Genomic DNA, 27,629 nt, shown 5'->3' with positions numbered 1-27,629 from the left:
TCATCAGCAAACAGTATATAAATATACGTATATATAAAGTACCAAATGTAAAAGTACTCATGATGTCAAATGGCTCCTTTCAGAGTGATAAGTTATCATAGAATATTATATCACTCTGTTTTTGTATCACTAACAAATACATGTAAGAGCATTTAATGGAGCTTTGTATACAGGGCATATAGATAAATATACTACTGCATGATAGGGCGGATACGCATATCACATGGTTTCCTTATGTAAAAAGTAACTAGTAACTATAAGTCTCAAATAAATGTAGTGGAGTAAAAAGTAATATATTTTCACCTGAAATGCAGCTGAAGTATAAAGTAACATAGAATGGGAAGACACACGTAAAGTAAACATTTTGCATCCTACCACTGCCAACAGCACACTAAGTAGTAGCCTTACCATTCAACAATAAAATGCTGCTTTCAAGTTGCAATAGCATTAGTAATAAATATTAAGACAGTATACCACTGTCAGGGGTCATTATTCTGCATCAGTGCTTTTCATATACTTGAAGTGCATTCTGCTGATAATGACTATAGAACCTCACTTATCTGAGTTCAAAGAGAGTGAATATTGGACTTACATTAGCTAGGTGGACACAAACATGACTTCAAATGAATCATGCATGTGCGTTGCTCACAGAGCGACAGTGTCATCATTTTCAGTAAGTTGAAGACTGTTTTAGATTGTCAGATGTAAGACAACAGGCCCATTTTTGTTGTATACCAGTGCTCAAAATGGTCCAGAAAGTTAAACATTCTCCTTTGTATGTTTTGTATGTATGACCTGTGAACAAATGCCACTTTATAAAATAAACCTGGCATTTTTTAATGGCATGGGACATTTACAATTTATTATAATTTCATATCAAATGTATTTTGTCAATTATTTATATTATTTTACAAAACAGTTTGAACTATTATTTTATTTTAATAAACTTTTTTTTAGGTAGCTTTAGTTAACCAAACTAGATTTCTCAAACTAGAGTTCAATTTCTTTCTGTTTGAAGTAATTGAGAGCTTGCAAAGCTATGCTTTCAAAGCAGCTTCCCCAACAGTAAGCTATCGCTTATCTTTGCTGTGTTTTCATGCCATATGACCTGGACTTCGTCCACGTACTTACTAAGGCCCAGCATGTTCATGATGTTTCCAACAGCCCTCCCTCTCTTACCCACTAGAGAGAGGCACTGACCAGCTGGAAAGGTTTCTTCAGCTGCAAGTAGGAGACTTTTAAATAAAAAAATCTTGTTTTAGTCATGCCGTTTGCAAACCTTCTACCTCACTGCTTCTTCACTTCTGCATTTGCAGTTGATAGAATTTATTTTAAATCACTATGAACACTGGATACTACACAACAATTACGATTACGAAGAACAACTGTGAATAAATAGCAGATAGATAATCTTTCTCATTGAACTTTGGTTGAGCTTCATTTATCATTTACTTTAGGCTTCTTAAAGTGGTAAACCTGAATCTTCTAACCCCCTTTTCAGTCTGACAGCTTCTACTTGCTCTCAAAAAAAGAAAAACTAAGAAAGAAAAGAAATCCCTATTGTGATTTTCACTGAGCATAAAATGTGTCATTTGTATTAGTCATGCCACCCTCAAACTACCAACTTCTTTGCCCATGTATTTGCATGTGATGTAGTGAATTTTATTGCATTATAAGCTGTGGACTTTTTATAAGCAGCACATGATATTCAGTCAAGCTTCTTATCTGTATATGCTCAGATCAAAGATCAATGGTTTGTAGCAATTGCAACATACGAAAGGGTGAAGTATGTGCTCCTTATGTAAAGTTGCAAAATTGACTAGTAACCTACAGTATATCACATGCAGGGATCTCTTGTTTCTCACCATACACACACACATTTCCAGCTGTAATGTGTAAGCCAGTAGCTGTGCTTGTGAACTCTATTGGCCATGTTGTTTTTACAAATGATGCATATCATGTCTTTTCTGAGCAGCCAAAGATAAATATCAATGATTTAATTTCTACTGTCGCTAAGTCACAGTCATTTCAAGTTGAAGATACCTGTAGATATTGGTGAACCAGTGTTTAATTTGACAAGAACAGGTTTGTTTACACGTGTGACTGTGTTTGTGTATGTGACAAGAACACGAGGACGCCGACCCCAGGGGTAAAGTCAGTGGTCAAAGTACAGTGGCCGATAAGATCAGTTGTTAATACATTTACACACACACACACATAAACAACATGACTGATCAATCAACGCTTGTAGAGTTTATGCCATCAGAGCTCTCTGTGTTCGCCGTGCAAACAGGCATTCTTCATCAGATTACTACTGAGCCCTGTAAAACTACACACACACACACACACACACACACACACACACACACACACACACACACACAGACACCCATACACACGCACACACACATTAACTTACTCACTGTAAATTCACTTCAACGACACACTGTATTCCCTCCCATTCAGCAGCCCTGCGTTAACCTTTTCACTCCCTCTCTTCCTCTGTTTTCTTCTCATCCCTTCATTCTCTCACCTCTATCCTCCAAACCACATTACTTTATCAATAACTTTAAAGAAGTGCATGTGTTGTATTTCTAAAGCCATATAGACCTTCTGCCTCTCTCCTCGCTCTCTCTTTCCCTCTCTCCCTCTCTCCCTCCCTCCCTTGTCCCTCTGCTTTTCTCACTTCTCTTCTTCGTGTTCTGCGTTTGAATGGAGAAGCTGGGTTCCCCGGACCCAGCACACCCTTCGCTGGGTGCAGGACCTGTTGATGGGGTTTCTGTTGCCAAGAGGGAAAGGGCTGAGGGAGACGACGCGGCGGTGGCAGCAGTCAGCTCCAAACTTTTCCGATGTGCGTGTGTGAGACGTTGGATACCGCTGGCCTACAGAGAGGAACTCTACCAAGTCTTACAGCTGACAGGTCCACTGGTGAGTAGGGGAAAGTTGAAGTGGGGGGATTGGTATGTCAGGGGTTCTCAACAAATTGTAACTGAAGGCCAACTTCTGATTGTTAAAGAAATCTGAAGACCACCTTCCCAAATAAATGAGAGCAAAAAACCTGACATGATAAAAAAGGAGAGAAACTGGGATGTAAATATGTGTTATGCCTCTGTCAGCTGTAATGACCAAAATGCATATTCTGCTTACCCTTCCCTTAATATATTCATGGTCATATTTCCTCACCATATAGCTATCGAGTTTTTACAAGAGCAGGGTTGTCTCCCACATTACTTTTTCAATAAAAAAAACGATCCATTGTGTGTCACTGCATCCCACATGTTTGTCTCTACCTGATGATGTGCCGTGATTGGTTTGGTGATAATATACAGTATATATTCTTTACATGTAAAAATACATACTGGTCAGATTTGTTACACATAATAGAACAGATGTTCAGGAAAGTGGGGCTGGTTGCTGCCAGAGGCCCCGCTGGAGTCTGAGATGAAGGAGTTTCTGGTGAACCTGCATGATTTCATCGGATTTCGCGTCAAATCTGACCTGGTGGCACCGATGACAAGCATTAAGAATAACTAAATAGCCAATTCTCTCGCTGATGGTCTCGTTTATACGTTTATGTAGGTCAAAACAAGTCATGTTTTACACTGTTATCTGTAGGTGATGTAAAAATCATGTCACAATGTTTAAATAACAGAGGGGAAAGGAATGTATCAATGTTATGTATTGACATGATAAATTATATAAAAGAAAATTATCTTTTTTTTAATTACAATGTTTTTTTCTTGAGCACATTTAGATCTAGAAATAATGATTTTTTTATATTACAATTTTTTAAATTTTTTTATTTGATCTGATCATTTTTACATCCATGGCCCACTGGATAGCGCTTGAAGGCCCACCATTGGACCTCGACCCAGTGGTTGAGAATAGCTGGTTATTATATGTATAAAGTGCGCCAACTGTTGTACATCCAGTTCCTATATTCAGCGTGTGCAGTTACTGTTAAATGTGCACTACAGAGTACAATCAAACACAATACCAGTCCTAAAATATTTTTACAAGACGCAAATGAATTGACATGGTGCCTATAGTGTCTCTGGGTGTGAACCTGTCTGAGCTTTTTGATTTCACAACGCCACTGTCTAACATCAAAATTCTTTGCTGAGTCGCATAAGCTGTTTGAGACGAGCTAATAGCAATAATTTATTTCATCAGTTCCACCTGATCGATGACGGGCTGTTTGGAAATCTAATTTGTTTGTTTGTTTCTACAGCTGCTGTCTCGGATGCTGAACTTCCTCATGCCATTTGTTATCAGCATATTCTGTGGTCACATTGGCAATGCAGAACTGGCTGGATACGCACTGGCCTCAGCGGTACTATTTTTACTCCTAAATTATTATTACTTACTGTACTAATTCTACTGTTGCTCCTACTGACAGTATTGTTCTCCAATCACATTTAGAATATCAAACATATTTTCCGTGTGTGATGCTCATTTTGTGTACCTTTAAACACCAATACTGCCAAAGAGACTTGGCAATACTCGGACACTATATTCCAAAAAGGTACAGAAAGACAAATATATTCACATCAGCACCTGCCATGTCACATGGACAAGCCATACGGAAGGAACTGCTGACGTTAAAGAGTTGTTGTGCAGTCAACGGCACAAACAGAACGAATTTAGACAGTTTGCAGACCAAAGAGAGGAGAAGCAATGACAAATTGACACACATAGTTTAAATTAAACATGTAATGGAATTAAAATGTACATAGTCAACGAGAACAATAATGTAACATTATCTCCCCAGTTTCAAGCTACATATTGATAGAGTAGCCAAAGTCTTCAAAATAAATACTTGAGTAAGAGTACAAAAGTATTTACTGAAAATATTTCTTGAGTATCATTATTTGTTATATACTTGCACACTATTGTCTCCCCCCACATGTTTAATCTGATGTGGATAATGACATTATTTCAACCACAGATGGTGAGGTAAAGTTAAAGAAGGGAACATACACCTGTATTCATTTGCGATAATATTAAATATCCTCATAACCTGCCACTTACACATCAGACAATATTCCCGGTCTATACCTCTCAAGTGGGATCACAAAATATTACATTATTGTATTACTCTATTAAGTTCAGCAATAATAAAATGACATAGTTTGCTTGTTTTCTACTATATTGTATTATGATTTGGCAAATAAATAAGAAAATCATGTGCAGGTCTCTCCGATCACATGAAGACAATAAGTTTAGCGATGTGGCCAAATCAGTCTCTTCTCTTACTGAAAATGGCAGAAGACTAATTTTGGTTAGTTTGGATATAATGCTGTTATGTTTGATCATTAATTGCCTATTATATAGGAAGGTTATGTTCCTTTCTTCACTTTGACCGGAGGATCATTATATCAGTCATCATGTGAATGCAGTTACCAGAAGTAAAAAGCTAACATTAGACATTATAAACAAACTAGCCCACAGTAGCATGAGTACAACTGAACAGAGTGAGGCTTTGTAGGCCGAATAGTCGGCTTGATGACGTTTTGTAGTCTCATTTAATCATTTGCTAGCAACCACCAATTTTAGAAAGACGTTAAAGCTTCTAACATATTTTATATCGTAGAACAAAACTCTAAAATATCTTAATCTTGTGTTAACCACGGACCTTATTTCAGGCTCCGAACCAAAAACTATTAAAAAAGAGGGAACAGGTAGTACAAAAATACTTATTTTTACCCTGACGGAAAGTTTATCCAAAAAGAAAACTAACAAAAAAGTAAGCTGCAGAGCAACATCCGAGAGGTACTCAGCAGTGTGTGCACTGGTAGTCCTGTTAGCTGTTCCCCAAACACACTGTCCAAAACAATAGCAGTGTGCAAACTGTTTCCACCCCGCTGTGTCTCTGGCCGCAGAGAAGCAGCTGGAGCTCAGCGATGCACTCAGCTGTGTTATCACTAGCGGCTGGTTAAGAGTAGTGAGTGAGGAGTCAGCAAGCAGTCAATGGCAGTAGAATACAAGTAATAAAAGGTGTTTTGAAAAAGTGTGAGTCACTGCAGCCACGAGAGGTCCTTCAGCATGCAGCCATAACTGGCCACCCAAAATATTGTGCAACCGGCTGCGGCAGAAAGCCAGATTAGCCGTGGACAAACACAGAGGTGCACACTCACACAGTCACACACACGACACACATATAACCTCTCCCCAGTTCTACGCCTGGCGGAGATAAAAAGCCCCCAACTCCGTAAACTATTCAGCGACACCTCGTGGCTGGGGATATTGTCATCCAGGATGACATGCTCTGTACTATAGGCTTTCTTATTTGCAAACAGTCCCTAATTTACATATCCTGCTAACAAAGCAACATGGAGACCCATTGGACATCTTTTTCTACAACATACACACACTTTTAAAAAATGTTGTTTTTCATTTAGGGAGGTAATGTCATTGAGATTGAGATCTCGTTTGAAAGAATTGAGAGCAAAAAGACAATTAATTAAGTCACACATGATTGATTCACATAGACAACATCAGCATTAGCTTGGTTGGCCATCTTGGGCTTCCAAAACATCTGTCTCTCTTTGGCTTGCTAAATATTGAACTCTGGTACTGAAATACAATAATGCACATATTGCTCAGAGGTACCAACATCAAGAAAAATGGACAATTAACAACAGACATTTGAACGGTAAAAATGTTTAAGTAAAGTCAAAACTCTGTTTTTTGATCTTCCACCTCTCAGATGATTAACGTGACCACAACTGCAACAGGCTATGGCCTCGCCGTGGCCTGTGACACACTCATTTCTCAGGTGAGCAAACCACATCAACTATCATAAGGTCCTAAATTTGTATTGTGTGCTATCTACAGAAATGTTTTCATTTTGAACCTGAACAGATTCAGTTCTCTTTTGTCTCATTTGTGTTCTGCAGACATTCGGCGGTAAGAACATGAAACGCGTGGGAGTAATCCTCCAAAGGAGTTCATTGATCCTGCTGCTGTTTTGTCTGCCCTGTTGGGGTCTTCTCATCAACACGCACAACTTGCTGCTCATCTTGCACCAAGAGAATGAGGTGGCGAGGTAAATTCACAGCTTATGAAACTGACTGTTATTAATACATTAGTGTGTTCTGCATTCTGATGCTCAGTTACACATAGTTTTGATACTACATTTACACATTTGCAAAAAGAGGGGCATGTCTGAGCAAAAAGTGAATTATTGTCTATTGCTCTACTAAATTTATGTTGCTCTGTTTGCCTCCCTTTCAGAATTGCCCATCTCTACGTGATGGCATTTCTTCCAGCTGTTCCAGTAAGTGCATTAAACTGAAACAGTGTGGACTAAAACGTTTATTTTACTATGCAATATTCTTAGCACATTAGGACATACTATAGGCTTTGTATTAAAAAAAACAAGAAAGTTAGAGAGACAGTAGTATTCAACCATTTCATCAGATTATTAGCCTACATGTTAACTCATATGTTACAAATACAGTAGTATTAAAGCAGCAACAAAGTTGTGTTTGCGAATCCTAGTTGGTATCTGAAAGGCCCGTCAGTTTTATTCTTTAAAATGTGTCCTTTGTTACCCGCTACAGGCCATGTTCCTGTACCATCTGCAAGTTGCCTACCTACAAAACCAAGTAAGTTTACAATTGGAAACAGATGCACTTGTTTTGCACTGAATTTCAATGGGTGCTCTGCCTCAAAAAATTGACTTTTGTTTCCCCAAAACAAATTCAGGAAAATGGTTGCACTTGAGTGGTAAAAGAAAAAAGAGAGAGAATGACTTCATGAATGGATTTGAATGAATTGTGTTTCCACAGAGACGAACCGCGTCAGCAGTTTAGTAAGTCCATTATCAAGACGTGTGGTGAATCTTTTGCTTTTCTTTAGCCATGTGAGCAGATAAACGTACTGGCCCATTTGAGCAGACATTCACGGTTCCCAGATATTGCCTCCTAATGACTTTGATGGTAATCTGACTTTTCCTCTATTGCCACCATGAAGTTGACATTTGCGTTCTTTAGTGAAATGTCTCAACAACTGTTGAATGGATTGCTGTGAAATTTGGTTTAGACATTCATGTCCCCCTCAGGATGAATTGTAATAACTGTGGTGAGCCAATGATAGGACGTTTTCCTCTAGCACCACAATCAAGTCAGCATTTTAATTTTTCAATACTTTGGTTTATGGTAATGAAAATATATTAACATCCACATCAGCCTCAGCTCTATTTTAGCATGCTTACACTCTGCATGAAAATGGTGAGCATGGTAAACATTATCATTGCAACACATACGCATTGTCACTGTGAGCTTGTTAGCATATTGACGTTAGCATTCATTTAAAAGCACTGCTCTGCCGAAGTATATCCCCACCAAGCTGCTAGCATGGCTGTAGTCTCTAAGTTGTGTTATTAGAATGCCGTCTTCATCCTGAATTTGTTGTCTGTCTCAAACTTGCATGGATAATATTCAGGCAGTTTGAATAGTAGCTCTACAAATTGGAAAGCTGATTGTGGATTACATTTCTTTTCTTTTTGTCTGCCAGGGGATCATTCTGCCTCAGTTCTACACAGCAGTAGCAGCAAACATTATTAATTTGGGGGCCAACTACGTCTTAATCTACAGCCTCGAGTTGGGAGTCGTGTAAGTGTGTCACCCTACTTCTATTTAACTTCTTTTTTTTTATGGACTTTGTGTTGCTAGATATGGTGTCAAGACTCATGGGACCTGAACAATAAAATACACTGGTTATGCCTCGAGACCATTTAAAGCAGAGACACTCTCTTTCTCTCACCTGAACACTGTTGTAGCTGATGCATAGCCGGGAGTTTGGAAAGAAGAGGACAGGAGGTCAGAGAGCTCATTATGCATTTTAATATAAGAGTGATTTGTTTTAATTGTTTGAACAAAGCAGCAGTACACTGCCTTTTATTATGTTTGTACATTATTCAGAGAGGGAGGCAGTGAAGGGAAAGAAGAGAAAGTTCTGACAGAAGTTGATCCTGGTCCAGCTGGACAAACATTTGATTCAACAGGCAGTCCACTTAACCAATCAGGTCCCTGTGGTCAGGTCAGAGCCGTCCCTCTCTCCAAATTTTCAAGGCTTATTCTCAGAAGTGTGCTCAATCCACTGTCTTGTTACAGACCTCCTTTGACCCCTCAGTGTGCAGTCCTTTCTCGTATTTGCCTAGAGAGAGACAACGTCACTGGACTTCCCTTCAATATAAAATGATGTTCTATCATGTGTGTTTGCAGTGGATCAGCAATAGCTAACAGCCTCTCTCATATCGCCATCTGCCTGCTGCTGTATGGCTACATCAGATGGAAGAAGCTCCATCAGCCGACATGGGGAGGTGAGTTATACACACAAATGGCAATATACTAAATGGCCAAATCAGCATTTCTGCTACACATTTGGGTGAAAAGGCAAATGACGCACGTAAGCAGTTGTGTTTTTAAATCTGTCTTCAGAAATATGTCACCCCCTACTATTGAGTATAATCCTTCTGTGTTAAACTTTCTGCAGGCTGGTCCACCGACTGTCTGCAGGAGTGGGGCGCCTATATGAAGCTGGCTATTCCCAGTACATGCATGATCTGCTTTGAATGGTGGATGTGGGAGATTGGCGGTTTCCTTGCTGGTCAGTGTTGCTTTTATTTGAAATTTATTTAAACCCCTATTGAGCGGAGCTTGTAAGTAAAGCCAAATTTGAGCATGCGTTTGTCTTTTCTTTCTACAAACAAATAATTAAACCATTAGAATAATTGTAAAGAGCTAACTTTTGTTTGGTATTGTAAAGTTAAAGGACAAATTCTTGCCAAAGCAACAAATTATAGCAAAGTATTGAATTGATTTACTGTAAATTGGCTAAAGAGATAAATACACAAGTGTCCAATTTTGAATAAACAAACCACTTAAAACAAGGTGAAGACATAAAAATGGTTTTCTTTTTAGCTTTGAGCTTTAAGGACACAACACAGGGCCTTCCACATCCACAGTTACTATCTCACCATAACTTCACCTTATTTGGTCAAATAAAATGTGGGTGTTGGACATGGACACCTTTCCACCAGCAGTAAGAGAATAATCTGAATGTACCATATGTGTGACATGTAAAAAAACCAAAACTGCAACACTACATCTTTTCTCTTTCTCATACATTTGACCTTTTGTCAGATCAAATAAACCAGCAGCAGGCTGTGTGCAGTTCACTGACAGTTTTTTGGTCAAACGTAACAAGTTTCTCGTCTTTGTGAATGTCTGAATGTGACCTTTATCATATTAGGTGTGCTGGGAGAGGTGGATCTGGCTGCCCAGCATGTGTTGGTAGAAGTAGGAGCCATAACATTTATGGTATGCAACATCCAATGTGTTCACTGGAACATTTATGTACATATTGTTATTTAACAATAATTCAGCATATTGGGAAATGCTCTTATTTATGAAAAGGTTGATAGGCTACTACTCTTTAAGTCTGTATGTCAAGGATCTAGATCCAGGTGGAGATTAGTTTAGCTTAGCATTAAGACTAAAAGTAGGGAAGAAACAGCTAGCCTGGCTCTATCCCAAATGGGGGGGGGGTATCTAAAATCATAATACAATTATTTGTCACTTGCAATTGTCACTAGAATGTCTTACAATTGTCCAGTATTCATTATTCAAACTGCAATACATTTATTCACAAATATGAATCGTGAGTGTGAGATACATTTTTCGCCATAAATGACAGCCAGATATCGAGGGAGTCGGAACCCCTCGATTGCAAACACGTGTTTCGCACACTGGAGATTAACTAAGTAGTGAGTGTTTATTGTGCTGGTAGGTTTACTTTTGAACTTTGGAGAGATGCAGGCTTACTGTTTTCCCCTGCTTCCTGTCTTTATGCATGGCTAAGCTAACTGCCTCCAGGCTCCCGTGCTTTATTCCACACACAGTTGACACAGGGATATCGATATTTGTATCAAACTATCAGAAAGAAAGTGAATAAGTGTATTCCCCAAAGCTGTGTAAGTCATTGTAACATCAAAAAAGTAACATGGGCTCCTTGCAGTTCCCTCTAGGTATCCAAGCAGCTGCCTGTGTGCGTGTTGGGAATGCTCTGGGGGCCGGGAACACTGCCAGGGCCATAGTCACCTGCAAAGTTGCGCTGGTTCTGGCAGGTATGGATATACATACTTGTAAACACAAACATACATAATTACTATAATCTAAACCGTGCCCACTAAGAATTCTTGATTCTGATTGGTTGGCAGGTTTATTAATCCCTACTAATACAGTATGACCAATTACATAATCAGTGTATTAAACAGCAACATTGGAGTTTGTTTTTCTTCTTTAAAAACACACAAAAAAAAGATAAATATATGTGAGATCCATGCAACTTTAATTTCAAATGTGTTTGATATTTTGTGAATCTGGACATACGCAGAACTTACATCTTGTCACATTAATCTTCTGTGTAATGTCTTCGCTATAGGAGTGCTTGCGCTGTTCCAGGCTATTGTCATCGCTAGCTGTAAATCCATCGTTGGCTACATATTTACATCTGATGAGTAAGTTTTAGATCTACACACCATTCCTGCACCCCGTGACGGCAACTCTGTTTTATTTTGATGATTTTCTTCTACTGTCTGCAGAAACATTGTGGAGATTGTCTCAAATACCCTGACAGTCAACACATTTCTACAATTCTTTGATGCTCTTTTGGTACGTTATTACGGAACAGAATAAATGTTCTTCTTTTGTTTTGCATTGAGCTCGTGTTGAAGAGTATACGCGCTTTTCTTCAATTGTTTCTATGCGTGTGTGTTTTCAGTGTGTCTGCTCAGGGATTCTTATAGGATCTGGGATGCAGAAAATTGCTGCCGTGTCCAACCTGGTGGGTTACTACTGCATCGGTCTGCCAGTGGGAATAGCTCTGATGTTTGCTGCCGAGCTCAGAATATTAGGTAATGAACACATCCTATTCTATCTCTGATTGTTTCTGCAAACAAGTTGTGAATTTGATCTTATAGTATCCTTTTATAGGGTCCCAGCATTGCAATCCAGTTGGAATCTATGGACAGTTTAAAAATAATACTGAAAATCGATGCAGAACAACCACAAATGTCTTTATTCTTCTTCCTTGTCAAAAAACTGGCGCCTACATTCCCCATAATGCAACTTCACCAACTAGCCTTGAGTTCAGCATTTTGGCCGTGGCCATCTTGTTTTTTTTTGCCACCCGAGGTGACACAGGAGTTAAGTACAACCGAACGCTGACTAAGACATTTTTAGGCTAACAAAACTTTACAGTTGACTTTCATGAACTGAAAACACACTGTGAAAGGGTTACAATTCTGATACGAAAACACAAACAACTCGGAGATCGGACAACGACGTGGTAGCAACCTGTCAATCACAAGGTAGCCACGCCCTAAAGCATACCCTGCTTTATAATCTCTTTTACTCTAAATGGGACCGCACTTTTCTAAATTAACATCATTCTGCATTGAAGAAGGCTTGAAACTAGCGCTTGAGACATGAGGATAATTTTCTTATAAACTTCTATACAATCTGACTTCATTTTGCAAGAGGAGTCGCCCCCCTGATGGCTTTTAGAATAAATCCAAGTTTAAGGCACTTCCACATTGGCTTCACTCTTCAGAACTAGAGGCCTGGCCCCAACAGATGCATATTCAAAAGACATAATTCGAGGCAATTTATAAAGACATTACACAGCTCCCTCTGCAGCCACAAAAGGCAGTGTACAACTTATACAAGTCGTATTGCTCCTCAAGACCAGGAAACAGACTTTGGTGCATAAAATAAATGGTATTTAAGTTTAGTTTTACCCCACAGTAAAGTTGATGTAACCCGGCAGGTATCCCAAACAACAGGTTAGGTTAACTTCAACTGGATGGTAGGAACCTTACCTTGATCAGAGAATTACTTACATTTCCTTGTATGACAAACTGAGGGTTTGACTTGAATTATACATATTTCTTGTATGGATGCAACCTAATTGCGTAGCTCTTTGGAAATACATTTGACCCGACTGTTTAAGGGTAGATTTAATTCAGTTTCTTCCACAGTAGCTCAGAGTGTAATAATGACATGAGGGTGGCTTTGATTTAATATGCAATATGTTTAGAGTCCAGTGAATAATGCCTCTAGCAACCCTTCTGCTCTTTTTAGTCACTGTGCGGTCTTAAGTGAAATCTCTAGACAACTATCGAATGAATGGATTGCCATGAAATTTGGTACAAACACTCAAGTCCCCCTTAGGATGAAATGTAATAACTTTGGTGATCCCCTGACTTTTCATCTTGCACCATCATAAGGTCAAAATAGTAGCTGTATCTTTTTCTTTTTGTCATAAATATTAACCATATCATTTCTTTTTCTTGTTAAACTATTTTGTGAAGTGAATACACTGTAGAGCTTTCTTCATTGCATGCTTTTTTTTCATCTGCCTCTGGTTAGGTTTTTGGCTAGGTGTCTTTACATGTGTTTTCTTGGAGACGGGTTTCTTCCTCTTTCTAATCTTCAAACTCAACTGGAAGAAAGTCACATACAAGGTAGGATGCTCTTATCTTTTTTAAACCACGCATAGTAATTAAACTGTTCCAAAAAGGATTGAGGGCAAGAATTTGGATTAGCAAATAATTTTTTTTGCATAGCTTTGCAAGTTATCTCTCAACTCATTCACAATACACGGACAGACATAAATGTTGGTGCTGAACATTGCATACACACTCAAAATTGCCACAAATGAATGCATTTTAATAGAATTAAGTGTTGGTAAATGTGTGGATGACTGAATTCTCATTCAGGTTTTTTTGTACCTGAATAAAAAAAATAAAGAATTGTGTCTCTCATGAACCTCACTCTGTGTTTTCAGGCTCAACTGCGAGCTGGAAATAAAGTGGTGGTGATACCAAAGCGTCGTGCTAGTACAATGCTGAGTGAAGCGATGGTGCCTGACATCTCTGACTGCCTTGATACAGTAAGTGCATAGTAAATAGTGTATAGTTAAATAGGGTTTTCTCCCATGTCTGTGTTTATCATACTGGGGCTACACACACATTGATTAACAGCAGCATTTTTGCACCCTGAAGGTCCAGTTGAATGGTGAGAAAGCTCCTAAAACAGAGGGCTACAGTCCAGTCAACACCCAGGAGCAGGAGCTGAAAGTGGGTCACGAGGCTGAGGCCAACAACACAAATACGGGAAGAGCTGAGGGGGATGCTGAAAGTATCAAAAAGGCTTCAAACACCAAAACTCCAGGGCTGCTTTCTGTCACCGAGCTGATCTTGCGCCGAGGATTCGTCTTCTTGGTTTCAGTTCTCATTTTAGCCATAGGTGTCGCTTTTCACATTGCTTTCCCTGTACAGGAGCCCTCCGCCCAGAGCAGGGCCAACTTTACCCAGAACTGGACTAATGACTCTACTCCTACACCAATGGCTCCACAGGACCTGACCCCAAACCCCTGAGCTATATTTGACCTCTGAATGTAGACATGTAGCAGCTGAACGCGATTCTCACAAACTGACAATTTAGATTTCCTAGTGAGAAAAGTGTTGAATTTATAGTCTACTTGAATACCCGGGTTGTTAATATATAAAACTACAGCCTGACATGGGATACTGGATTTGCCATGTGTGAAGAATAATATGTCTCAGTTGAGTTAATCCACCAAAAGTTGGAAGCAATATCAAATGAGACCGACACTGGCTGGATGAACAAAGGTCCTGTTACAAAAGTCATATTTTAACCTGCTCGGCCCGAGAGGCTAAACCGGGACTACAAGACACACAATAAATCCCTCACATCTTCCACAGATGATTGATTTTTCCACTTTTTCTCATCTTGATTTACATTTTGCCCTTCAACATCGTCTGTCTAACTGACCTTTAATCATTTTCTCGTGTTTTAACTGTAAGCCCTGGTATTCTCCAGGACAGAGGTGATTGATGAATGATGAATATTACGCAAATTATTTTTTACTGTAGATTGATGGCCAAAATAATGTATAGGCCATATGATGGTACCCTAATCAATAAACATGACTAGAATCAAAACTATCAAAACTTTAATAAATGTATTAAAGTCTGAACTGCAGACTACAGACTGAACTCTTCTTCTTGAGTTTAGTTGAAGAAGAAGAAGAAATACAAACCATGTTGCCAATGATTGAAAAGTGACACCAATTGCTGAGGTCCTGCAGGTATAGCCACAGCATCCAACAGTACTGAAGGGCACAAAATGCTACTCTTGGTTCCGAGGTCGTCGACCCAACCGCTCACGAAATAATTGTAAGCCTTTAAACTCTTGTACGCCTTCATCTGGCAAGCGGTGTAGTAGGAGGTCTGGAAGACGAGGTAATTTGAAATGTTGATGGCCTTCAAACAGGGCAAATCGGTAAAGTTGTGGGAAAAATCGCTCTTCTTCATTTTGTAGGGATTATATCCAATATGTGTTTCTATTTTCTGGCAATAACTGCTGCGTGCAGGTTCAACCAACCCTTTTATGTATCCACTTTCCTCCATTTCCAATTTCGTGAGGTATTTAGGTTCTTCACTTCCTGCCCTCCATTGAATTCCATTCAGCTGAAAGTCCCCAGTTCACTCATCACTCTTCACTCGTAATTCTGTGGCAATTCTGTAAAACTTGAGTCCAATGTTGGCCATCAATATTGACAATCGAACATGCAACAACCAGACATTTTGATAATGTTAACCGTTTCAATTCAATGTTTAAAGCTGGCTATCTCATGTGAATGGCAGTGACAAAACGCTACTTCCTTTGGCAACATGCGCACGCATATCTTTGATGATGTTGGCTGTAAAAGGTATTTATAGTGTCAGCCACCCACACCAAACCAACCCACCTCATTCAGTCCAGCTAATGAATGAAAAGCATCTGTATGAAGTGTGAGATGTCTACTCTGAGCCTATGTGAGATGAAGATATTGACTGGTTGTTAATGGAAAATGTACATGTGCAATCACAACAGCAAATAAAAGTGCCATGCCATTACTTTTATTTTTTAGACTTGCAATAGCGTTTGGATTTGTGAAAAAAGGTGTAGTTCTATGAGTTGGGAAAGGTCATGGTGTTACTATTGCTGCTTTACTTTATGTAGGAACTCAAAAGACTTCAGCTATTACTTCAATAACTGATTCTTGATCAAACAAAGATCTAGCTGCTGTTTATGGACATACATAGATTCTGCTCTTCAATATGGCACTTGACATTAAATGGCAACATCACTGCCAGACCTCAATAACTTACGTCATACTCTAGACTTTGATTGCTCACAGTGCTGAAGATTGATTTTGAGAAGAGGTAATCATTGAGTTCTGTCACACAACATATATTATCTACACTAAGAGTTGTCGTGTTGTAATGCATATTTGACACAAAAGATTGTGTCAGACCTCAACAAAGGTAAAAAGACATCTATGATGGATTCAGGTAATACAACCAAGAAGTTAATATGAGATTTCTTAAGCCATTGTCACAAGTTCTTGTCTAATGATACCGACAGCAAATCTTTACACAGTCTCTTGTTAATGATGCCCCAGCGTGTTACTGATTGCAGTCTCTGGAGGTGAGCGGGCCAAGATTACAGTCTCTGTGAGGAGCCTGTGACAATGTCTGCGCTGATGAGCAAGACTGACGCTCAGGCGTAACCATGTATGAATCAAGTCTGATTAACATGTTGAATAATGATAAATTAATATTAATATTTTTCATGGGACTGTTGCAAACATCAATCTGTTGCAAGCCGGTGCTGATGTCAGTTTGGAGAGAGCAGTGGCTTGAGAGTGCACTGGCTTCATACAGGCCGGAGTGGAGACGTTTATGGAAACTTCTAAGGTGAAAGTAGGCAAAATATAAAGTGGTTAGCCTGTACTCAAAAAAATCCTTCAGGAGGGCCTGACTGAGGCCTTAATACGAATACGCCTGGAATAAATAACTTTCACATACAAAAAGTTAAAGAGGAGATGCACCATATTGTCCTTTTACTCTGATTTGCTTCTGCCCATTGTCCAATGGGAAACAACATGGTCTCATATCAAGCAGTCTTGCACAGTATTATAATTTTGGGAAATAAGCTTATTTGTTTTCTGGCATAGAGTTAGATGAGAAGATCAATTCCACTCTCAAGTCTGTATAGAAAATACGAGGTTGGAGCCAGCAAGCGGTTGCTCTACTAGTACGGACTAATCAAATTAGTGAGCTCTCGAGGTGCTGGCAGGTGTATTTTGTTACCTTTGGACAGGGCCAGGCTAGCCGTTTCTCCTTGTTTCCAGCGTGTGTGCTAAGCTAACTGGTTCTAGCTGGAGTGTTATAATTCACAGACATGAGTGGTATCAATCTTTTCATATTACTCAAATAAGCCTATTTCAAACAGGAGTGATGAGTGAATAAAGAAAAGATAATTGTTTATCATAACAGATGATGCGCGATGATAAAGTCTTGACAGAAAGTCTTTGGCGTTTAGACTCTACAGGGAGATTTGTAATCTAGGGGCGTCTGCCCTGAGCAGCAGCAACATAAATCCCCCCCGTGGAGCCCACACACTGGTGGGTGCTGATGATTCTGTTGAGAGCGGAAGGCTGAGGAGGCTGATGACGCTGCGACTACTGGGCGGTGATTGGGAGGTGCAGGGGCGTGGTTAACAGCAGCATGAACATGCAAAAGGCAGAGAGAGAGAGAATCATATTTAAAAAGTAGACAGCAGCAACAATGTAGGTGTGTCGCTGTGCTATTGAATGGATGTGACCAGCTGATGAGAACAGCTGATTTAACGATTGACAGCCCCAAACAATCACACGTGCTTAACAGCTTGCTTTAAACCAAAGTGAACTCTGAGCTGGCTAGTTCACTGCTCCTGGTGGTTGATTTGCTCAGTTTGACATGTCTTCATCCAGCCAGCACGTTGCATTGTGTGAGCGTACAGACCTTTCATTATCATCAAATTTGGCAACACAGATCAAAGGAAAGAAAAAAAATATACCAAAGAAAAAGAACAGCTTTTCTGTCTTTGATGATGAAAGCATACATCCACAGATGCGCTGTAGCCTTAATATAGCATATAGTCATGCTCTTTCTAATTGTGGCATCCATTCAGACTATATATTTCATAATGAGAACATATATTTCGTCAGAGTCTTGATACACAACCATCTTACGCAGCATGTTTCTATATAAAGGAGACATCTCCATATAGTATTTTTTTCTGTTCAGCCTTTCATTGGCTGCCTCATTTAAGTCGTGTTTCTTATTATACTTTCCTAAATATGTTAAGAACTGCAAAAGTGACGTGGTTTGACCTATTTATTTTAGATTTCATCAAGAAATATTACAATGAATAGATTCTATTTTAAAGACAAATCCTCTTCGGTATGAAGTACACAGGAAATCAAGGAATAATCTAAATGGATCTGACGAAGTCAACAACTTGTGTAAGCTATCATTGTTATGCCGATGTCATTAGTGCATAATAAATGGGTCAGATGTTTTGTAAAAGTGGGAGTATGGATTGTAAGTTCGTCATTACAAATTGCTTCAGATGGTAAAATGGAAGATACATTTAATTTTGCTGTTGATTGTTGATGTCTGTTTATGCGTGACGTGCTTTACTGCTAAGCATGAAGATGCATCTGCGCTCTCAAAGGCAGACTCACAGAGCTTGGTTCCGTGCTGCACACACAAGTTCATGGTCACTCGTCTTATTCGAGCAGTCTGATGAGCAGCTCGCTGATGCAGACTCCAGCAGCGAGGATGATGAACATGAGCAGCACAGCGAGGCCACGCCGTACCACCAGCTGCCTGACTGACAGAGCCACGTCATCGGAAGTCTGCTGACCTGCATCCAGCACTTCCAGCTTGCCCTTCACTGAACTGAAAGAAGTAGATCGACTGGTCTTTTCGTGGCCATTTTTATCGCCAGAGTCCAGGGCTGCGAGGGTTTTAACACATGATTAATGATTGCAATAGTTCCCAGAAAGAAGATGTCCATAGCTGTAGGTAAAATAACTAGTAAATTGTGTTAACCTTTGTTTTCTGTCCAGAATATCTCATTTCCCTCTGTAACTTGGACTCCTGCTCTTAAAAGCGCCTATTCAGAGATTTAAAACAACTAAATCACAAAGATACTGGCTAAAATATTAGCATCTACAATAGCAATGTCACTGAATTAAGTGAATTAGTTTCTTCCTCTGACACAGAATGTGACTCACCTCTTTAGTGGTTTTTATCCAGTTCAATTTACACAGGAAAACTATAAAAAACAAGGACTGTAGCGAAACACAAATTAAAAACCCCGACCACAGTCCTGAAAACACAGAAAAGTTTATTAGTTTGAGTGGAAATATGATACTGTCACTTATTGTATAAATATTTAATCTGTCCTCACCTACGATGCCCATTTTGAGAGGGAACATCAGAGACACACCAATGGGGAACCCAATGAAATAGTAACCCACCAAGCTGCACACAGCACCAACCATTTGTTTCCCTGCCCCCCTGACAATACCTCCAGTCACACTCTGTGGAGGTCAAACAAAGAGAAATCTAAAATCTGTGCCAACAAGTCGGGTTTATTTTGAGAGGCAGAGAGATACAGTGACTTATGTGGCAAAGGCTCTCACCGCAAAGGCCTCAGCAACATGGATGAAACCGTAAATCTTCATGATAACCGCCACCCTCTGAATAATGTCTCTAAAAGCAAAATGCAGATACGGATATAAAAATGTAATTCTAATAAAGACAGATGATTGAAATATGCTTAAATAACTAAATCATTCATTTCTCAGGTAGTGACAGTGCAAAATCCAAGCTTACTTTGCTGTCAAGGGTCAGTGTTCTCTGAAGTTACTACATGACAAATTATACTGTGAACTCAATAGACCTCTGTGAGGTTCTGCCTGTTAAAAATTAAAAAACCAAACCAAAATCTGTACTTACATCTCTGTAGTGAAAATGTAACCAACCACATCCTTAGACAGACTAAGACACGCTCCGATGAAACATGACACAATAACTGGATAAGGCATGAGGAAGCCAGCACGTCATTAGACAAGGGTTGGAAATAGACAAAAGCATAATCGGGATTAGAATGTATTCTAAATAAACAGAATGCCTTTTGGTGGCAAATTAATTGAAATGGACAAACATGGGAAATGACTTTGATTTGTTTGATTCATACATGCACAGATGACGGAGACCTTGCTGGACAGCTTGGCTTGCTCTGTGTTCCCAGCACCAAGAGCATTCCCAACGCGAACACTGGCAGCCACGGAGAAACCCATTGGAAACTGTGGTGGACAGGACGAACGGAAAAATTTCACAGCCAAATGTGAAACACACTGATTTTACATCGACCTGTTATAGGTTATATAGAGTAATAGAAATTCTAACTATAAGACAAAAGCAAGCAGTTACCATGTAAACAATAGTAGCCAGTTCATAAACTATAGACTGAGCTCCCAGCTCAACCTCGCTGATGATGCCTGCCAGGAACCCTGCAATCTCATACAGCCACCACTCCAGACAAAGCATCAGCATGCTGGGGATGGCCAGGCAGAGGAAAGGACCCCACTCCTGCAGGCACTCTCTTGACCAGCCTAAGAGATGATAGGAGGTGCGATGGATTCAATGAAATGCATTAATACCCAGCAGACAAGTTATACTGCCAATTTCACAAGAACTTTGAGACATTGTCATGTTTACTATTTGGAGTGCTATTCTTCACCTTAAACGGACCACTTATGAAGGAACATTATCTCTGTTGTACAACATACAACGGTTAACGGGCAAGTAAAATAATCTATGTATAGGAAACCGTGCAACCCCCAGATAACACTGATAATAATTAAATGTATATGAATGTTTGACGTGATCATACATGTCCATTGCAATGACAGAATGTAAACAAAGCAGGCCTAAAAGCTAACCTCTGTTATTATAAGCAATGATATAATAATAATAATCATTATGTAGGCTTTACACCTGAATTCTGACTATATAGATTTTTATGGGCCTTAAAATACATTTATCAGCAATAGCCCTGGTTTAAATAAGATATAGGTGAAGCCTGTATTTATTTAATTTTCTCTAGTTTCACTTGCCCAACATAGTCTTAAAAATGATAATATATGACATGTTTATTTAAGTATGCATGAGACTGTGATGAACCCTGGTAAAAAAGGTTGGGTGCTCTGATGGTTCAGATTGTTTTAATGCAGTTGTGAACCAGCAGCAGCAGGCTGCATGCTCAAGGACCTGTCGTGGCTGCGGTGATTCATACTTTCTCAAATCACCTTTTATTACCTCTTTTACTGCCATTGACTTTTTGTTGCCTCCTAACTCATCAACTGGTCCCCGGCTGTTTGGGGTCTCTAGGGATAACACAGCTGAGTGCATCTCTGACCCCCCATCTGCTACTCTTCGCCCACAGTTTGCGATGTGTTTGGCTAATTAATTCATTCCAATTATTGTAAAGCTATAACGTATAGCCAAGAGTATTTTTGCAAGAGCACAGTAGGTCAACATAGACGGCAACCTCCAGTTGTAAAAAGTGAAGCCAATGGAGAAGTGCCTTAAACTTGCATTCTCTCTCACAGCCATCAGGGGCGCCTGATTGCAAAAATAAGTCAAATTGTATACAGTGCTGCAGGGACGAGACGTGTTCTTTGTAGACCAACCCAGGAAGTTAGCATCACACTGGTTCCCTCGACAAAAAGCCGAATTTATTTTTCCATTGGATTTGAGATTACTGAAGAAAATAAACTTATAGAATCGTAAAAGTTGATTGTACTTACATGTTTTGTTCAGAAAGATATTCTTCACAAATGAACACCACTTTTATGTTTTTGAAGCGTGAATGCATTCAGCAGAAGTAAAAGCTAATGTTAGGCTTTGGACTACACAAAGGGCGCATGAGCATGACGATTCGCAACGCCTTAATCACTAGTTTCAAGTCCTCTTCAATACAGATGATATTCATTATAATCCCATTTAGAGTAAAATAGACAAAGCATGGTATGCTGTAGGGCGTGGCTACCTTGTGATTGACTGATCGCTACCACGGCATTGTCTGGTCTGAGAGTTGTCCCTGATTTTGTCTTAGAATAACTAACCCTTTCATAGTGTGTTGTTACTTCATGAAAGTTAACTGAATTTGAAATTGAATAAGAAATCATAAGGAAGTAAAGGTCAAATGAAAAGCTGTCCCTAAAGTAGTTTAACTCGCTGAACTTACCGTCCCAAGTAGCTTTGTGCAGTCCCCTGGAGCAGATGTACACAAACAAGAACACGGCCAAGGTATACTGTGAGATGGCATTTGCAGCTGCAGATCCACTTTAGTGGCGTCAAGACAACAAGTAACAAGTATTTAGTCATTGCCAGTAAAAGAAGTCCTTAAATAAAGCCTCCAGTTGACAATTAGAAATGGCTACTGAGCATGTTATATCCTTACTCTGATTGATACTCTGATTGGTTTAAAATATAAAAGAGGATTACTCAGTTAAGTCACACTATTATGGGTTTGGTGGATGTACTCACGCAACCCCCAGATCCAGATGGTTGAGGAAAATGTAGTTGATTATTACATTTAAAACGTTCCCCGTGGCTCCAGATATCACCTGGGGCCACATGATGCCCTGCATGTGAGACACAGTAAGCTGTTTAAAAAAGCACGCCTTCTGAACACATCAGCGCATCTGCTGTTTGTATCAGTCTCGCAGTACACGCTCTTTCTAACACAGAAAATAATCTCATTACAGACCAACTTTGAGTCATTATTGAGTTTCACACCAGTGGCCTTGCAGTCATTAAACGCACCTGATTCTGAAGATACCTCCCCAGCAGCTGGTACATGAAGGCAGCCTGCAGAATCCAACAGGAGGCGATAAATGGAGTTAATTAGATCAATAATGCAACAAAACAACCATTCAATAAAGCGTGTATGGATAGAGATGCAAAAAATAAATTACAACTCACTGGCAGAGCCGGCATAAAGATTTTCACATACAGCTGGGAGAGTCTTTATGGCAGATGAGAAAACAGAGGAAATGGTAAATAAGTGCAATAAATCATGCTGGATAACTTGATCCATGTGTAATACGTGCATTTGATGTGAGTTTGTGCTATTGCATGGCTGTGATGCACAGATTTAGAAATGGAGAAGGTTCACCTGGCGACCTCTGGGCTCTGTCTGACAGCCAGCAGAATGGGCTGAGTGTTAACGAGGACGGCCCAGCAGGGGAAACAGGCTAAGAGCAGAATCAAAACTCCCCTTTGGAGTATCACTCCGACATGCTTTCGGTTACCACTCCCATAAGTCTGCAAGCAGGTGGTCAGAAAAACAGGAAACTAAAATAACACCTACTCATGTGCAAGAAAAAGGGAAACAAATCTGGAAGAGCACACTGTGAACACAGCAGTAACTGGTCAGGACTGACCTGGTTGTATAAATAAGATCAGCTGAATACCTGAGATATGAGAGTATCACATGTTGATGCCAAACCACTGCCAATGGAAATACCTGTGACATTTATTACCTATAAAAAAAATTAGATAGTATAAGACAACAGTCCAGAAAGAATAGATAAAAACAGATTCATGCTTGGATAGATAAAATAAAAGTTTTAAAACGCAACACAATGATGTGCAATGATGCCTGAGTGCAGAATGCCAATAAAAGCAGAAACTAAACTGCACTGAGATCACTCACCGCAATCGCTAACGCCACCCCCGCCAGCTCTGTTTTCCCCAGGTGACCGCAGAACACCATGCTGACGAAGCCGATCATGAAGGCCATCATCTGTGAAATGAACTGAAAAACAAAATCATGCTCCCACATTTTCATAACTATAAAAACATAAATGAACTTCACAAAACATGAATGAATAAAACTCCACATGCAGCACGTACAGTTGCTAATGTAGTTATTGTTCCTTGAAAAAAAAATCATGTTTCAAAAGGCCTCGAGGTATGAAAAAGGTCCTATTTGCTCTGGCAGCTGACATGTGTTATGCTTTGGTTTTACCGCAGCTCTTTTGTAAGCGTCTTTAGTGCTGCTCCTTTCTTTAAAAAAAAATAGTTTTACTGATTGCTGGTGTAGGTTCTTGACAGCCTTTTGGCATCAAAAGGTTTGCACAAAAGGAAACTAAATGTCCTCATCTATGAAGTTTTGGCTTTGTGCAATGAGAGGTGAAAAGTGGATATATGCTGAACTTTTTCTCCTCACAAAGTTAGACACTAGCAAATGCACCTTATTTCTATGGTATATTGACTATTTAGCATTCATCAAGTCTTTATACATATATGTATATACATATGTGAAATGTTAAGGAATGCAATCGTTACTTTTGACCATGTAGCTTATTCAAGTGCTAATTGAGAATGACCAACATATCACTGTATTTGTCTGCACTTGATCTAGTGACACCCCTGAGGGGTTTATTTAGGTCAGTGAAAATGATGTAATCTGTTTTAGTTAAAATGCTGCCACACTTTAATCACTATGGCAAGTCTTTTTCTAATTAGTCCCAATGGTTTGGAGTTATTACCCTGTTAATTACTGTTAGAAGAAAGTAGGTGGTAATTTGAAAATAATTACTGGTACAGCACAACCCTCATGTTAAAAGTAAAGCAATTTAACCTTTTTTTTATCAAATCAAAAACTTCTCAGACATATTCACTTGTATCATGGTAATAAGTGTCCTACACAGTAAACTAGTCTGAATAAAGCTGTTTGGAAAAAAAGAAATATACAATCCTAACAGCCTCAACAACATAGATGTTCCTGTACTTGTGTGATTCACACCCAATCATTCTCAGTGTTGCAGACTTAGTACCTTTAGCTCTAAAAAATGTTTACTCTGATGGAGTATAATTAAACTCATGTTGCATCTAGACACAATCTTACCACGGGTCCCGCTAGTTTCAAAAGCTGAACTGATTCATTCTTGTAGTCCTCAGGTATCCAGAGCTTAACCCTTTTCATGCAGGATCCGCAGTGTGACTCAACACTGTGAGCAGCAGCAGAAGGTGATTCGTCTGTTGTGGACTGTCCATTTACTCCTCTACAAGCGTCTTTTGAAGCTAAATCTTCCATACTGAAAAGAGATTTGGCAGAAAACAGAATTCAATTCCCAAAGTGAATAATTGTACAGTACAATTCTTCCCATCAGACACAGACAAGAAGGCTGAGAGTAATCAATAACCAATTACCTGCGTAATAATCAATAACCAAGGCAATGTCCGCCCACCTTAATCTCTGTCTGTGAGAGAGGGAAAATACTAAATGCTGGGGTATTGCTACAAGTCAGATCACTCCAGCCCCGGCCCACAAACAAGCTGTGCACTCCCCTTAAACTGGTGCCAAAATGATTTTTTTTTTTTTTTCTCTCAGCTGCGTCACAGATCTTCACAGTTTCACCAAAGTTCAAAAAGAATAAAATGTTTTGGGTCAAAGTGTGAATACGCATGCCTATAATTAAACACACTGTATGAGTAACAGGGCTTTCAACCTGTTCAACCCTGGGCATTGAGGGGAGGTGGAAGTTATGACGCCAACAATCTTACTGAAGAATAAAGCAGGAAAAGTACAGATGACTTAAACAGCACAGCTAACTGTAATGAGGGGTTGAAATGCTACTTTCACTGGTTATATGGTATGTCTATAGTCGGGTGAAAATATTGATTAGTGCAGCTTTTAAGGGGCTATAACTGATATTTCACACTAACAATGTATCGTATGAACAGAGAACAAACGCCACCTGCTTAGCACCAAACAATAGACAGACACAGTTAGTGACTAGCTGGTGAACATCGAGGAGCATTTAGCAATTTAGACCCCCACCACCAGATTTTTCCAGTTTTAGCCATAAAACCGAGGTGGTCAGAAACATGACCCCGCATGAATGATGTAATCGCACCCTAACTGTGGTGTACGTATATGATCAAACGTTTGCCATACCAACTTAAAAGGTGGTGTGTCAATGTTGTGTTCACAGCTCACAGCTTGTCTTCTCTATCCCCAATTGGCCAAAATAATATCAGGTTTTGCAGAAAATAACTCCTTTTTGGTAACATATTCACACTTTTGAGTTTCCTGTACCTTTAATACGTGACGATCATGATGAGCACCATACACAAATAGTCTTCCATAGGTGTCTGCCATTATAATTTAATCACATATTCAACTGCATGTAATTGGAAACAATATGTTAATGCAATCATGCAAACCTACCTTAAATGTAATAGCTTTGATTTTCTTTTTAAATTCATTATGAACGGTTATGGCATTACAGGCTCAACATCATCATGTGTAATGTGTATATTCCTGGTTTTAGATTTGATCTAAATGACCACTAAAAGCCAAAGGCGATATTTAAAATTCCTATCACCAGTAGAAACTGCACATTGTCTGCTCGAAAAAAACTGACTTCTGATGAAAACTGTTTCGCTGTTGGCTGTCAAACCATTTCGTGACAGCAGAGATACAGAGAGAACTGAAGTTATGTTGCTGACTCACAGATTTATTTTCCCCTCACTGAGTCTGTCGTTGTAAAACAGCACACAAGCTTGTATTCTGTAGCCTCATCATGTTGTATTCTTCCTCCCATAGTAACACCTCTCAGTGAGGTGTTCCTCTCGCTGGTTGTGGCTGTGAGAACCTCCCATCGGGTGGTGCTGTTTTGCTCTTGTTAAAATTCATATTCTGGCACATCAGGCCGTTTTACTGAACTTTGAATGGATTTGTAATCATTCAATCAAATAATATCGACATTTGTTTGTCTTTCAGGTGATTCAAGTCATTAAGCACAGTCATGCAACCCTGCGACATACTGTCGAACATACACTCAGTTAATTTTTGCAGTTTCAACTGTTTTCTTTGCCTCGGGGGCCAAAGGGAGAAGAGAGGGGCAGAAAAGAGAAAGGGAAATTAGCGGAGGCCAACAGGAGAGGAAGGGGGTGACACCTAGTGTAGGCCCTCATTCATTTTCCTGGTTCAGTGATGCAGCAAGGCCCACCGGGTCCACCCACCCACCAAATTGTATTCCTCCGGCTCCCCCATCCCAACTACACGCACAGAATCACACACACATACACGTAAATATATTCCACCAACCAGCGGGGCCGGCGTCCGCCGTGACGTCACACTGCAGTTCTTCTCGGGCTCCACTGGATGACAGTGGCAAGTCACCACGTGCACATGATGAGCCGTCATTCTTAATGGCGACCGGTCAGAGTGTGTGTACGTAAGTGCATTTGAATGCGTTTGTGTTTGTGTGCATGTGCGTTTGGGTGGGGTTCGCGCCTGATGGGTAGCGATGGAGTATTGAGGAGGTGGAGAGGGCTTATTGGAGGTGGTTTGATGGAGGTGTAGGAGGCGGGGGTGGGCAGTAAAATCGCAAATGAGAGGAAATTGTTTTGAGTCACAGCAGATTTGGTGGAGTGAGATAAGGGTTGATGACGGTGGTGGTGGTGTGATTAGGATTAGGGTGTGTGTGTGTGTGTGTGTGTGTGTAGGGTAAGGTGGTGGTGGTGGGGGTGAGTGCATGGAAGAAGGTTTTGGGAGGGGTGAGACTATTTGCACGCACGGTGTCATTGTGTGTGTTGGAGTGTGCATTTATCTGTGTGTGCAGGTTGT

The 27,629-nt window shown here is 39.8% G+C and overlaps 2 protein-coding genes across 2 annotated transcripts; one reads left to right on the top strand and one right to left on the bottom strand.

Moving 5' to 3' along the window:
* Positions 1-2,712: 2,712 nt before the first annotated feature.
* Positions 2,713-14,449, top strand: slc47a1 (solute carrier family 47 member 1). Its single transcript, XM_076101462.1, has 17 exons — positions 2,713-2,928; positions 4,232-4,333; positions 6,710-6,778; positions 6,900-7,048; positions 7,237-7,279; positions 7,566-7,610; positions 8,521-8,618; positions 9,231-9,328; positions 9,502-9,615; positions 10,261-10,328; positions 11,026-11,134; positions 11,452-11,527; positions 11,612-11,681; positions 11,791-11,923; positions 13,440-13,534; positions 13,858-13,962; positions 14,075-14,449. Exons 1-17 carry the CDS (start codon positions 2,713-2,715, stop codon positions 14,447-14,449), a joined length of 1,965 nt encoding a protein of 654 aa, XP_075957577.1.
* A 3,847-nt stretch (positions 14,450-18,296) lies between these two features.
* Positions 18,297-25,149, bottom strand: LOC142960078 (multidrug and toxin extrusion protein 1-like). Its single transcript, XM_076101682.1, has 15 exons — positions 24,900-25,149; positions 23,703-23,804; positions 23,461-23,529; positions 23,163-23,311; positions 22,970-23,012; positions 22,811-22,855; positions 22,532-22,629; positions 22,230-22,327; positions 20,411-20,592; positions 20,175-20,283; positions 19,934-20,009; positions 19,618-19,687; positions 19,207-19,515; positions 19,022-19,085; positions 18,297-18,926 (listed from the first exon to the last, which is right to left on the bottom strand). Exons 1-15 carry the CDS (start codon positions 25,086-25,088, stop codon positions 18,697-18,699), a joined length of 1,833 nt encoding a protein of 610 aa, XP_075957797.1. The 5' UTR covers positions 25,089-25,149; the 3' UTR covers positions 18,297-18,696.
* Positions 25,150-27,629: the final 2,480 nt, after the last annotated feature.

The sequence above is a fragment of the Anarhichas minor genome, unplaced genomic scaffold, assembly GCF_050575085.1.
Source record: "Anarhichas minor isolate MPS153535 unplaced genomic scaffold, ASM5057508v1 ptg000027l, whole genome shotgun sequence".
Taxonomy (NCBI): Eukaryota; Metazoa; Chordata; class Actinopteri; order Perciformes; family Anarhichadidae; genus Anarhichas; species Anarhichas minor.
The sequence above is the reverse complement of the archived record's forward strand: the minus strand, read 5'-3'. Positions and strand labels throughout refer to the sequence as shown.

What these genes read in the sequence shown, in the direction of transcription:
- slc47a1 (XM_076101462.1), top strand. Translation starts at nt 2,713, where the DNA reads ATGGAGAAGCTGGGTTCCCCGGACCCAGCACACCCTTCGCTGGGTGCA. An exon ending in GATACGCACTGGCCTCAGCG is followed by an intron (nt 4,334 to 6,709) that starts GTACTATTTTTA and finishes TCCACCTCTCAG; the next exon opens with ATGATTAACGTGACCACAAC. An exon ending in CATTTCTTCCAGCTGTTCCA is followed by an intron (nt 7,280 to 7,565) that starts GTAAGTGCATTA and finishes TACCCGCTACAG; the next exon opens with GCCATGTTCCTGTACCATCT.
- LOC142960078 (XM_076101682.1), bottom strand. Translation starts at nt 25,088, where the DNA reads ATGGAAGATTTAGCTTCAAAAGACGCTTGTAGAGGAGTAAATGGACAG. An exon ending in GTGATACTCTCATATCTCAG is followed by an intron (nt 23,312 to 23,460) that starts GTATTCAGCTGA and finishes ACCTGCTTGCAG; the next exon opens with ACTTATGGGAGTGGTAACCG. An exon ending in GCACAAAGCTACTTGGGACG is followed by an intron (nt 20,593 to 22,229) that starts GTAAGTTCAGCG and finishes ATCATCTCTTAG; the next exon opens with GCTGGTCAAGAGAGTGCCTG.